This window comes from Aulonocara sp. 'chitande type north' Nkhata Bay, linkage group LG16 (assembly GCF_057382095.1).
Source record: "Aulonocara sp. 'chitande type north' Nkhata Bay isolate Kocher_YH1m ecotype deep benthic linkage group LG16, A_spYH_male_GT1.1, whole genome shotgun sequence".
NCBI lineage: Eukaryota > Metazoa > Chordata > Actinopteri > Cichliformes > Cichlidae > Aulonocara > Aulonocara sp. 'chitande type north' Nkhata Bay.
Genome location: NC_141359.1, coordinates 20,371,634 through 20,385,938, shown reverse-complemented (window position 1 = coordinate 20,385,938; position 14,305 = coordinate 20,371,634). Strand labels below are relative to the sequence as shown.

The following is a 14,305-nucleotide window of genomic DNA, read 5'->3' as shown; positions in this document are numbered from 1 at the left end:
TAAATTGTGGTGTGGGTGTGAAATTTCCAGCTGGTGTGCCATTTGATTTTCTCACCTTTGTTTTGTAGAAAGTGAGCAAATGCATTGAAATCTCTCTGTTAATTTCTGTCTTTTAATTGCTCTTTTGTGTTGTTGTTGTTTTTTCTGATCTTTTTGTATTCATTTTGTTTCTTTTGGACTTTTTCCCATACACCCTCTTGACTTTGGTTTGTTTCTCTGTGTGCATTTTGAGTCTCTGTGTAGTCACTTGGCGCCCATTATTGTGTTTGTATAATTCTGTTAGTTGATTTTACCAACCAATTCAATCTGAAGTGATTGGTGAAGCGAAGCTCCTGACCCAGTTAAGTAATCCTCTGTCACAATTAACAGCGCCATGCGTCCTTCAGCACCATGGATAGCAGCCAGAGTGAGCCTGCGGGCTTTTGTCGCCACCTGCTGGTCAATATGATTAAGTGACATGAATGAGTTCACGTTGATGAACAGCAGAAGATGTTAATATTAGTTATATTGACAAACATGGAAGCAGAACACATTATGCCTCATTCCTGTACCAACCAGCATACTGGATATTTCCCAGTGGCCCCCAGGATTACAGGCCTGTGGCACTGACTTTCCATGTCATGAAGACCCTGGAAAGACTCATCCTTGACCAGTTCTGACCTATAGTCAGGCCACATCAGGATCCCCTTCAGTTCACTTACCAGCCCCACCTTGGAGATCAGGACCTGCTACGCCCATCTGGACCAGCAGGCAAGCACTTCGAGGGTCGTGTTATTTTTTTTTTTACTTTTCCAGCGCATTTAATACCATCAGGTCGATCCTCCTGGGTGATAAGCTGACAGCGATGCAGGTGGATGCCCCGTTTGTGTCCAGGATTGTTGATTACCTGACAGGAAGACCACAATAGGTGCATCTCCAACACTATGTTTTTGACAAGGTGATCAACAACACAGGGACACCAAAAGGGACCGTCCTCTTCCCTTCCCTCTTCACCCTCTACACCACAGACTTCAGCCACTGCACATCTTCAGATGTTTTCTCATGACTCAGCGTAGCTGTGGTTGACTCCTTTGTCACATGGTGCAAGCAGAATCATCTCCAGCTCAACGTGACAAAGACCAAAGAATTGATTGTGGACTTTATGAGGACCAGGAAACCTCTGACCTCTGTTTCAATCCACAGGGTCAACGTAGACATTGTGGAGGACTATAAATATCTCGGATTACACATAGATAATAACCTGGACTGGGTTAAAACAGCTCTGCACTTTACAGGAAGGGCCAGAGTCATCTCTGTTTTCTGAGACGGCTGTCTTTTAACATCTGTCAGTCAATGCTCAGGATTTTTTATGGGGCTGTTGTGGCCAGTGCCATCCTCTATGCTGTTACATGCTGGGGCAGCAGGTTGAGAATCGATGCCACAAGACCCAATAAACTGATCCACAAGGCCAGTAATGTTGTGGGGACAGAGCTGGACTCCTTGAGGTGGTGTCAGGGAGGCAGATGTTGTCCAACATAAGGACAATGCTAGATAATACCTCCCACCTACAATACGACATGCTAGCCAGTCACAGGAACACGTTCAGTGAGAGACTGGTATTACCCATAATGCACCACTGAACAACACAGGAAATTATTCCTGCCTGTGGCTGTCACAGTCTGGCGAGGGCAGACTGTATGAATTGAGAAAAGGACCCAAAACGCAGACTCCAAGGAACAGGGAACAAAACTTGAATGTTAACAAAAGGCGAGCCGTTTAATATGGCTGGTAGAAAAGGTACAAACAAAGGGCAAGGCAAACTGAAGCAAAATTAACACAAACCTAAACTGGGGAATCTAAACAAACAATAAGAAAAACCTAGACAAGAAACTTGGAAGCATGGCATGGCATCAGAAACATGGCGTGGACAACAGATGACCTGACAATCACACACTGAAAACAGAGGACTTAAATACACAGGAGGTGATTAGGGGAAGTGGAGACACATGAGGAAACAGCTGACTAGGATAAACATAATGATGCACAGGCAAGAGTAAAACTAACCGCATGAGCACAGAACACAAGACCCCTTTTCAAAATAAAACAGGAAACATGCAGACTTAGACACGACAACCAGAACTTGACAATGTAAGACACAGACATGAAACGCATGAAGAGCAGGGGAGATTTAACATGGTTGGAAAGGGAGGGGGAAATAATAAGAACTAGAAACACTTAGGCATGATAATACAAACTTTATAACATAAGACACGCAGCATGAAACACGAAGGGTGAGGGGAAGCTTAAATACAGGGGAAGAAAACACAAGGAGTCTAATAACCAAATGAACTTAGATAACCTAATGAACAAAATAAACTCAAACTTAAAACGCTGGGTCAAAAGACCCAGGACCATGACAGTGGCTCTCTCCTCCATCTAATGTACAGGACACAGTGCAGCAGTTAAACCCTTTTGCACATCCTCTAGAGTGAAATAACAAATAACATGTTTTACAGGTTAGAATAAAAATGTCAATCATATATACTCCACCTCTGCAATATTCTGGATATAATAACTGAGCTATTTTTACATTTCGGAAACTTTGTAATATAACTGTGTTATTTCGTTTAGTTCAGTCTGTTACTGTTCTTATTGTTTGGGAGCAACTGTGACCACATCATTTCCTTAGGGATTAGTAAAGTTTCCTCTTTGGAGCAATGATCCGTTCCAGATTCAGGTTTGTCATACAAAATAAATTCACAGAATATGATGGCAAATCTCTAACTGCCCAACAACATACAGCACAAAGGGTTATAGTACAATTGTATGCGCAACATGAAGCAAGCTGTTGTTTCAAAAAACTAGTTGAATTTGATCAGCTTTAACATAAGAAATTAAAATTTTACTTTTCTTTTACATATCGAGCTTGTTTATTTTATTTTATGTTACTTTGTAACTGAGATTCTGTCTTCTGTGTGGTTTTCCCTTACTGGGTTACTTTATTTTGCCATATTGTTTTGTATTCTATTGATGTATTCTACTTTATTTAAGTTTAATTATTGGTTGTGTTTATTGTAACACTTGGAAGCACCCGCAGTTATCTTAATAGGAGGAAATGCACGGGCTGCATGAAGGGTAAACTGTCTCAGAGTGGTTGATGTTCATGACCATTCAGGACTTGTGCAGACTACTAACCAATAAATACACACCTGAATGAATTTTACTGCATAGTTTCCCATTAAAATGCATCTTTAGCCTGTTTTTGTTGTGATTTACTGTTAAAAGAGGCCAAACCATTCTCTATGCTTGTTGTGGCTGTTTGCGACTCTGCTACTTCTAGAAGGACTGCTGAGAGGGTGCAAGCTGGAGGCTGACAGGCTCAGGTCCTTCCAGCCAATATGAGGCTGAGCCATCACTGCTCGCGTCCAATCAGCTGAGACCTGATGGGATTGGATTAAAGTGTTTCTCCTCTTGGATACTTTGAGTAGCTGACACGGATCTGCGTTATCAGTGGGTCCTGCGTGCACGTCGTGCTGTCTCTATCGGCTTTTCGTCGGTGATGGAAAACACTCGCTGCTTTGCCAACCGTTTCTCCGACTACAAAGGTGCGCTGCTCCCGGGCCAGGGCGCCGAAGCTGCCGTGCCCGTCGTGGTCGCCAGCATAGATAAAATCCTTCAAACTGTTCCCATCGACCTCAGCGACTGCGACGGAGGGCTATACGATGGGCCGGCCGGGGTGGCTTACATGCTGTATCACGTCAGCGAGTTCCCGCTGTTCTCTGAGTACCGGGATGTCTACCTGAAGACGGCCAAGCAGATCATCGACATGTCGGTCAGATACGTGGATGCGGAGCCGGACAAAAACATGCGTGCCGCCTTCCTGCTCGGCGGGGCGGGCATCTACGCTGTGGCCGCTATGATCTACAAGTCCCTGGGCTTGGCTGATTTCGTGAAGCCGCTGACTAAATTCCGTAACCTGTGGGAGGTGTGCGCTCCCATCCATTTTCTGGAGTGCGGCTCGGATGAGCTGTTTGTAGGGCGGGCTGGGTACCTGTGCGCCGCCCTGGTCCTCAAACAGAAGCTGGGCATAGAGGTGAGCGCACAACAACAGCATGGCGCACTTTAAAATGATAAATCCCTCTCCGAGAATAAACTTCAGCTGCCGGAGCTGCCACTAACGAAAAACAGGTCTAAGTGTGGACTAGATTAGATAAATACGTATTCCTAATCTGAATCCAAAAGCTTGTTTACGTCAGTTTTTTCTGCAAAGGTTATTTTATAGACCGAGATTTTAAAAACACAAGTGATTCCAATTTTTATTTCTAAGCTCAAGGTGCTGTCATAACTTCCATTTCATATTGCAGTTCATTGATTTAAATACTTCTTATTAGTTTACTGATTATAAATTTTGTATGAAAATCTCTGTGGGAAAATCTCAAATTCCCACAGAAATCTTAACATTTTCCTCGGACAGTAACTAACTGGATAAATCCATCATCTCGATGAATGCTGATAAAGATTTTCTCACTAAATAAATTGTCCGATTCTTCTCACACCATTAATTATACAAAATAAAGATAAAAGCAGATAACACCACAGGGAGTCTGGGTACAAGTTTTAGGGCGTTGTGTTGAAGCGCTGTTTACGCCCACTGCTGGACAAATTGTGTGATGCACAATTTCCAAATTCCTCCAAGGTGGGGAAAAATGAGGGCGTATATAAAACTAATGTTGGCCTTGGTTCAGCGCTGGTGACTGGTCATTGCAAGTGACCAGTCACATTGTTATTAAGTCATAGCTTGACAAAATAAATAAATAAAATATATATATACTATTCAGCCAATAACATGGCAGCAACTCAGTGCAATTAGGCAAAGTAGACAAGGTCAAAATGACCTGCTGAAGCTCAAACCAAGCATCAGAATGGGATGATGGTATGACTACTTCAGCTGCTGATTCACTGGGATTTTCCCACACTATCATCTTTGAATGATCCCCCCCCCCCCCCCACATGTTGTTGATCAGAACTCAGAGAAGAATGGCCAGTCTACCTCAAACTCAGGAGAAGACAGAAGTAACTCAGATAACCACTTGTTAAAAATGTGTTCACATTTTCAGGTTGGATAAATTTAGGATTATGTTAGGAAGGGCATCCAGCATAAGAATCTTTCAAATGAAAGGTAACACCTTGTGACAAGGGAACAGTGGAAAGTAGCTTCATAAGGTGTCGCTGTTCCCCCTGTGAGACGTTTGGGTTACATGCCCTGAGACTGCTGAAAGAGCAGCTGTATGGGTTTCACACCTTTATCCATTAACAGGGAATTCAAGTGTGGAAAAAAGAGATGTAAAAAAAAACCTTTAGTGATTTCAGAGAGAGATCTGTGAGACCAGACAGACTGGTTCAAGTGATGTCACTGGAGTCAGCACCACATGGATGTTTGAAAATGGAAAAAAAAGGTTGTTATGGAGTAGAAAAAAGTGAGTTTCCCAGACATCTGTGGCTCACTGTAGTGGATGTCTGCCTGAAGCTAACAGGTCTTAAACTTTTCGTCGTCTCAAAGTCAGTTTTTTAAACGTGTCAAAGACCTTTACATAAAATAAGTAAGTAATCGCACCACTCGTGAATTCTAATGCTTGTTGAGTGCCCCAGAGATGGTGGTTACTAACAGCTGTCTAAATGAAGCTCTTGAGCAGCAGCTAGAAATTATGCAACCATGGTGCAGTTTGCAAACAGCCCTATGTTGATGCTTTGCATTTCAAAATTTCTAAAAGTGTTAGTCTGTGAGTCTTTCTCAATAAAACATTTTGGAATCATAAGCTTTTATTTCACACAGAACTCATCCCTGCAGCACTTTGTCAGCATAATATAACCAAATGTTGTGAGTCACTGGAGTTACACTGAACATGTTGTTGGTTTTGACATAAAAAGATAACAGATGAATAATCTATGTTAAACATTAAGCCTGCTTCTGCTTTAAAAGTTTTTATTCTTGTCATTATTCCTTTAAACATTCATCACGAGTCAGTCAGTGTCATTATTTTGCATGATTAGACCTGTACTTGGAAATGTTTGGGGCTGGCTTTGCTGGGGGAGGAATAGCAGCACAGGAAGCCTTTTCACTGAGCCACTGTGCATTATCAGATGCTGGGCCTGCCTGGACTGAATCAATACAACCATCATGTTTTTAATTACACCTGTGCTTCAAAATATTAAAATGTCTCCTGGGAGAAAGGTCAGTTTGCAGTGTGGGTGTGCACAACCATTAAAATGTTTAATATTTTAACGCTGCACAATGTATTTCCAATTGAGTTTTTATCTGTGTTAACTGCAGTGTGTCATTTGCTCTGCAGATTCTGAGCAAAGATCAAATCAAATCTATTTGCCAGGCCATCATCGAGTCAGGAAAACAGTATGCCAGGAAGAAGAGAAAGCCTTTCCCCCTCATGTACTCGTACTATGGAACAGAGTACCTCGGTAAGAACCACCAGCTTCGTGCAACGTTCAGTGCCCTTGTTATAAAGGTAGTGTAAATGCACAGATATCAGGATTTTTCACAGTTTCAGTCCTCTGACCACAGCAGGAGCTTCTGTTGTCACAGGACTGGTGTGTTCATGTGTGTAAAACTAACTGTCCTTTTCCTTGATGGGCATCAGAGGAAGAGACCCCTCAGGGTTGAAGTAACTTTCACATCAACAGAGTTCATAGTAAGCATAGCCCTGCTGGCCACTTTTGCATGGATACAGCAACATCTTTGAGGATGACGAGGAAGTGGAACAGTTATATTTTGAGAGATCTGTAGATTAGAAATACCTGGATGAAAATATATGCTGAAGATCCTGCATGTGTTCTCAGTTTTCCTGTCATGAGAGGTTTGCTATTGGAGGAGTTTCTTGATCGATTTGCGGTGGGCTGGGCTGCCTCAGAGAGTCTTGGTTTCCTGCATGTGTTTAGCATTATTTAGGAAGTCTCGCTCCAGGATCCCAACGAATTACATCCATGTTTGATGATTCTGTAACTTACGATTCTCATCCAACGCCAGTGCAGGAGGAAGACATTTCTTTGGTGGAGTCTGGGGTGGTGGATGGTTGGAGACAGGAGCTATGGGCCTATGATAAATGCTTTCCTACGGTAACTGATTCAGTCATGTTCACAGTGTTTTTTCACGTTGCTTTCAGGTCATTTAAACATTATATGAAAACCTGAATATTCAGTACAAAAGCGCAACAGTGCAAAAGTCTTGAGCCACCCCTCATTTCCTTATATTTATCGATTAATATGGGAAACAGCTGCAGTGATTTATTGAAACATGTGCAAACATACATGGAAATACAGTTTAAACAGCAAAAACAGATTCTGTTTAATTCTGTTAAACTTGAAAGTCAATATTTGCGATGATCACCTTTATTCTCCAGCACAGCCTGAACTCTCTCTGGAAAGCTTTCTTCTATTTTCTTTACGCAGTTTTCAGGAATAGTGCTCCGGGCTTCTTACAGGATGGATCTTGGTTCCCTTTTGTTCCATTTTCTGTCAAGATGATCCCACACAGCCATTGCCACTTTCCAGATGGTATCACACTTCAGTGTCGTGTCTTTTTATGCTTGAATGATTTATAGGTCAGTATTTAGTGGCTTATTTAAAAAAACAAGTCCTCTGAAAATGTCCAGGTACAAAGACTGGATTGAATTTGAGTGAAAAAGCAGCCAATGTCCAAAAAAGAAACCCAAACTTTTGAAAGACCTTCAGAAAGCCTAGAAAACTACTACTAAAGACCATTTTGATAATGACAAAGTCTGGCTCTTTAGAAGCAAAACAAAAAGAAATTATGAGTGACTCAAGACATTTGTACGTTACCATAGTTACTACCGTATTTTGAGTATTATGTAGTTGTTACCTATAATGTGAGAGTTTGGAAATATTGTCATTGGATGTGGAAAGCAGTTAAACTTGATGCGAATCTAAAAATGTGCAGAATCATCCAGCTATGATGTTCTTGTCAGGAGATAATCTTCTTGGATGGTTGCAAGGCTACAAAGGGTTACTCTTCTATCTCTTGTTATTTCCAGCGTCAAGCATGTCCGTATACTTGTAATTAGATCAGTGTGTAGACGTGTGTGTCTATTGTTCAGACTAGAGGACCTCCGGACAACACATGTGTTCAGATAGTCTGAAGCCTAATTACTCTATATTACTGGATCCCTTCAGTGTCTTTTTAGCTCTTTAGTACAGGTGCTGCATTCCTGCATCATGTACAGTAAATACTGTCCTGACGAAGTGATCTCTAGTTTTGAAGCATTCTATTTGTGGGCCAGATGTCATGTAGCTGACGGACACTTCCCTGTTCTTGCATCAAGTTCGGGCTGCTGATGTATTTCCTCAGTGCTGGAAAATAGGACTTTATGTCACCTATCAAAACTGTCAAATATGTACAGTGAGCTCCGGATTAGAATGGAACAAAAACAAGTCCTCCCGTTGTGCTCTGTGAGCGTTTGCGCTTTTGTGCTCTGGGTGGTGTCCGTCTGTGTGCCTGGCATGGTGTTTTCCTGCATGCCTGATTTTGTTTGTGCATGTGCGACCCTCCCCACACACCTCGCCCTCCCTCCTCTGTCAGGCGCAGCCCACGGCCTTTCATCTGTGCTGCAGATGCTGTTGAGCTACCAAGACATGCTCAGTGGGGCTGAAAAGGATCTGGTGTGGCAGAGTGTTGATTTCCTCATGAACCAGGAGCAAAACTGTAACTGGCCTGCAGAGCTGGGAGCCATCATCGAAAGGGAGAACGAGTTGGTGCACTGGTGCCACGGAGCCCCGGGTAAGCTCAGAGCTGTTAATGCCCATCATCCTGTTCCTGTCCCGTGGTTTAGAGCCCCACTGCTACACTGTCCTGTCTCTTACAGGTGTGGCGTACCTTTTCGCAAAAGCCTATCTGATCAATAAGAAGCCACAGTACTTGGATAAATGCATTAGAAGTGGAGAACTCGTATGGCAGAAAGGTCTGCTGAAGAAAGGTCCTGGGATTTGTCACGGAGTTGCAGGCAGCGCATATGTCTTCCTCCTGCTTTATCGGCTCACAGGCAACTCCAAATACATCTACCGTGCTCAGAGGCAAGAAAGCCCTCCTTTTCTGGGGAGCTGCAACAACCCAGCAAACATTTTGATATTGAATAACTGTTTTTTGTCAACATCAAGTTCGAATAAATACACTCAACAAAAATATAAACGCAACACCTTTGTTACTGCTCCCATTCCCCATGGGATGGACGTAGAGACCTAAAGCGTGTACCAGTTCCCACGAATATCCAACAACCTCGCACAGCCATTGAAGTGGAGTGGACCAACATTCCACAGGCCACAATTGACAATCTGATAGACTCAATGCGACGATGTGTTGCACTGCATGAGGCAAATGGTGGTCACACCAGATACTGACCGGTTCTGGGTCCCCAGACCCCCAATAGCGCAAAAAACTGCACATTCCAGGGTGGCCTTTTGTTGTGGGCAGTCTGAGGTACACCTGTGCACTACTCATGATGTCAGATCAGCATCCTGATGTGGCACACCTGTGAGGTGGGATGGATTATCTCAATATAGCAGATGTGCCCACTACCACACATTTGGACTGATTTGTGACCACTGTTTGGGAGGGATGGTTACATTGTGTATCTGGAATGAATTTTAGGTCTCTACGTCCATCCCATGGGGAATGGGAGCAAAAACAAAGGTGTTGCGTTTATATTTTTGTTGAGTGTAGTTTCAAAATGACAGCTGACCTGACATTGGTTTGAGGTACTTCAAACCATCAAGGCAGCTTATGTGAGAGCAGTGTGTAATTCAGGGTTTGGTAACATTAACATCTAACCATCTACAGTTTGGTTTCTGCAGGTCTACTGCATCCAGTTTCTACCAGGAAGATGATGCCAGGGTTTCAACCATGTCTGCTATTAAGAAGTGTAACATAAATGTGATTAATGGCTTTGTAAAACCAAAATAGTGGGAATATTCAGGCTGTATTCAGCATTATCTGGTGTGTGTAAAATTGCTGGTGATTTAAAGGAAATGCTTAAAATTTTGAGAACTTTTGCTTGTCAAGAATTAGATGAGTAAATTGACACAATGGTCCTGTCTTCGTGTCTATTTGAAGCTGACCGAAGACAGTTAGCATAATGTAGCACAGAGCTACATGGGAGGAACCAGCTAGCCTGGCCATTAAACAGTGAACTGTCATTTTTACACTTTGATTTTTGGACACATTTCAAGGGCTTTAGGGGTCCTGGCATGTGAATTATTTCACCTTTATTATATTACCTTATCAAAGCCAAGCTGTCTGCTTTGGTTTATTTGCAGTGCTAATGCTAAGCTAGGCTTCCTGGCTTTTGCTACATGTATAACACAACGAGTGCGGCATCAATCTTTTCTAACTCTTAAATGTTTGAAAAAAACACATTGGGCATAACAAGAATCACAAAAACTGTTTCATCACAAAAGCTTCATACATGTGGGTCATGTTTTTACATTAGCAGCAGTGACAAACACGCATTATCTACATCTACAGCAGCCGTTGTCATGTGACTTTTACACTATATGCATATCAGGTCTGTGACTTTACATGATCTGCTTGCCCTTTGCAGCAATAACATTTACAGTTGATTGTGGAATATCTTGGTAGGAAGAAATTTCACAAGACTTGTTGCAATGATGACATCCTGTTAGAGCACCATGCTTCAATGTCATGACCTCTTTTGAAACAACCTACTCTTTTACAAATGTTTGTTTAAGTTGTACTGCGTGGCTAAGTGCTTGATTTTATACACCTGTGGCACTGAAAACACCTGAAATCAAAGATTAAGAGGTGTGGCCCAATGCTTTTATCCACATTGTGTACATTTATTGTCTTAAAAGGAGGTTCAGAAACTTCAGGTGCACTCCTGATCTCTACAAGAAGTTATAGCTCAGTTCTGGACATGCTGCTTTCACATTGTGTTTTTATGTGTCTCCATTCTTGTTTTGTCCACACAGGTTTGCAGAGTTCCTCTTCACTGAGGAATTCAAGGCAGGCTCTCGCTCAGTTACCAGGATCTACAGTCTGTTCGAAGGCCTGTCGGGGACCGTTTGTTTCCTGGTCGACCTCCTGCAGCCAGACCAGTCAGAGTTCCCTCTGTTCAGTGTCTTTGTGTGAATGGACTGAAAGGTTACTGCTGTTCACTGACCTGAACAGACCCCGCCCCTTTCCCAGTGAAATCGCTAAACAACTTATAGAAACTTTAGAGTCAGGATTGATATTGTGATCAGAACGAGAGTGGAGGGATGAATGTTTTTTGTTTGGGCTTTAGATCAATATCACACAGAGGAAAGTTGCTGTAGAAAAATTGTCTTTTTTCTGTTTGAATGTTGAGCTTTGAGGCTTTATCCGATGCATGGCACTCACAAAAACATTGTCCATTGTTGTCACTAGTGATGGAGGTCTATATGAGATGTCCGTTGGGCGTATACATCAATAAATCTGTTTGGGGACAAATAACAAAAAACAAAGATGCTTCTTGTAACTCCAGATTCGTCTGGGAATCATCAAGTTTGCTTCTGTATCGTAAAAGTAATGCAGTGATAGTCGTGAATGCATCCATGGGTACAGTGCAATATTTTTAATGGTGTAAACAAATGTAGGCTAAAAACAACGCGGCCACAACTAACTCACTGACTCCGCTAACACTAAGCTGTACTTCTTGTTTACATCACCCAAAGCGCCCAGATTGTTCCGTCTGTGTTGTCGTCTGCTTTATCAGGGTCACTCTAAGAAAGGAGCCCAGCACTAAAGTACAGAGATGAGAAACTGAGATATTCTTCCAAGATGCTGCTCTCAGGTCAGAAACACACAAGCTACTTACACATAAAAGTAAAAGGCAATCACACCCCAGTCACACACACAAAAAAGCTGCAAACAGAAAAACGAGTGTCACATAAATGCCTTTAAAATTTTTCTACCAGTTCACCAGCTCAGCGTCACATATCGCAGACCTTTGAGTTCATGTCTTTACATAATCGCAAACTATAAAGATCATCAAAGCTGGGTGGGGAGGTACAGAAGGGATGTAACTGTTTATCGACATAAAAGTAACACTTTGTTTCCGCTGTGCTGTTCTCACCCGCTGAAGCTGAGGTTACGCCTTGTACCAGTGTGACAGCCATTTGTGTTTATTAATATTTCAAAACTATGTTAGCTACTGTGTGGGTACTTTCAAAGTGATCAATATGTTGTGATTGGTTTCAACTTTTACCCTACAGATAAACAATAAGTTAGTCTGTACCTTTGTGATGGAGACGGAGGAGAAAAGAACAAAGTGTGCTGCCGATGTGAGAATTTCACTTTTCGTCCAACTCAGTCCGTTTCTTGAGGCGACTCTTTCTGTGGTGAATTTCTTGAGCTAAATGCGCAAATGAGGCTTTACAAACAAATGTCTAGCTTTCAGATATGATATCACATCTCTCAGAGAATAAGAAGGCAGAGAATACAGGAAACTGAAGATGCTTTGGGAAGCTTATATGAACATGTGGCTCATGTTGATTAAAAAAAACTGCCTGCGAATAACAGCAAACCAAAGCAGTTTCCCAACTTTAACTGAGCCGGTTGTGAAACATTTACAAGCTGTACATGTGTGCTGCTGTTTTTCATTTGCAATCCAAGCTGTTTAAAACAATACCTGCTACTGGATTATTGATACCAATAAAGTGTCCAGATGACAAAATAATAGAGATGACTGGTGTTTTATTCAAGGGAAAGGCCTTGCAGGAAAACACACTCAATACATGAAAACACAGAACCGAAGCGTCCACTGGTGATTGATGAGGATCTGTTATTGGAGACTGCATAAAAACTGATGACTTTTAATTGCTGTAATATTTTATCAGCTTTTCAATGCCGCTTTATGAACAATGTGACAGAGAAAAAAAAATCCCCTTGTGAGTGGATCAGTACTCGCAATAGAAAAATATTACACTTTTTCAAATGTATTTTTATGCTTTTCAGAGCTGGAACCATCGAGCTTGGATGTGCTGGTCCACAACCGCACAACAGCCGTCAGTGAGGTTCATATAGATAAATAAATGATGCTGTACATACTTGTTTTACAACATTTTAACAGTATTTTATAGGTATATGCAAGTATGTATAGGTTGCACTAATTATATTTCAGTTTTGGGGGGTTCTTTTATCAACCTGGCTCCTGCTGCAGTCTTTAAGGTTAGAGCAAAAGTGGAGGTTGAAGATGGAGCTAGTTTAAGTTCAAAGGTGAAACAAATAGACTTAACCATCTTCTATGACCACATGGGGGGGTAACAGGTTTTTTTGTGTTTTTTTTTTACAAAATTAAATTTAGTTTTTGTTCCTGTTGTTTCTCCTTTTGCATTTAAAATTGTTTACTCAGTTAATATATACATTCAGCTGATTTAATTTTGTTAGCCATTATTTTTTGGTGCCGTTGTATTTAGCTGAGCCTCTCAGTGCCCATTTATTTCTTAAAATGGCTTATTTATGTGATTGTGCATATCTGACATTATTTTTGTTGTTTGTGGGGTAAAATAAAACCCACATTTTGGAAATCATTACACTTGTGCCTGTATGTTAATGGCTGCTTAGTCCCTGATATTGGTAGAGGCACTGAACAGTTGGCTTTTAGAGCGTAAGAGGAGAAGGACGCTTCGCTTTGTTGCAGCCTATAAACATTTGTAATTTAATGGAAGCTGCGTATTCTGAGCAGATAAAAACTACACTATTACATCTTTTATTTTATATTTTACCTTTATTTTAATCCATTATAGGAGTGTTGAAGACAATGTGAAGATATTAATACTTAACGTGGGTTAGAGGCTCTTAATGTCGTCTAGAACAGAGTCTCAATAAAATGTTTGAACCTTTCTCATCAGTATTAAACTCCAGCACTACAGGCTAGAGGTGAGTATTTGGTCCAGCTGCGGCCCACACATGTAGTGGGCCACAGCTGTTACGTGGGTGAGCTCAGCTGCCTCAGTGCAAGAACATTTTCACCTTACATGGGCCAGATGTCAAGTCACACCTGTTCCTGCCAGGACTTTAACTGAGCTGTAAGTGCCAAAAACAACATAGGTCTCATCTTGGTCATATCCCACATACATGTACACTCTCTGGCCACTTTATTAGGTACACCTTGCTAATATTGGACCCTATTTTGACTTCAGATCCAACAAGATGTTGAAAACAGTCCTCGGAGATTATGGTCCATATTGACATGATAATATCGCACACTTTCTGCAGATTTGTCAGCTGCACATCCATAATGTGATTCTCACATTGCAACACATG

At 41.7% G+C, this 14,305-nt stretch overlaps 1 protein-coding gene across 2 annotated transcripts; it reads left to right on the top strand.

The window, feature by feature from the left end:
* The first annotated feature begins 3,404 nt into the window (after positions 1–3,404).
* On the top strand, positions 3,405–12,716 carry LOC147311387 (lanC-like protein 3). Of its 2 annotated transcripts, XM_086266765.1 has the most exons (6): positions 3,405–4,072; positions 6,330–6,500; positions 6,633–6,683; positions 8,620–8,785; positions 8,871–9,078; positions 10,990–12,716. In XM_086266765.1, exons 1-6 carry the CDS (start codon positions 3,539–3,541, stop codon positions 11,147–11,149), a joined length of 1,290 nt encoding a protein of 429 aa, XP_086122891.1. In that variant the 5' UTR covers positions 3,405–3,538; the 3' UTR covers positions 11,150–12,716. The 2 variants fall into 2 exon arrangements, with proteins under 2 accessions (XP_086122891.1, XP_086122890.1); XM_086266764.1 differs by lacking the exon at positions 6,633–6,683 and having other exon boundaries at positions 3,411–4,072; positions 6,330–6,453; positions 8,588–8,785.
* The last annotated feature ends 1,589 nt before the right edge of the window (positions 12,717–14,305 follow it).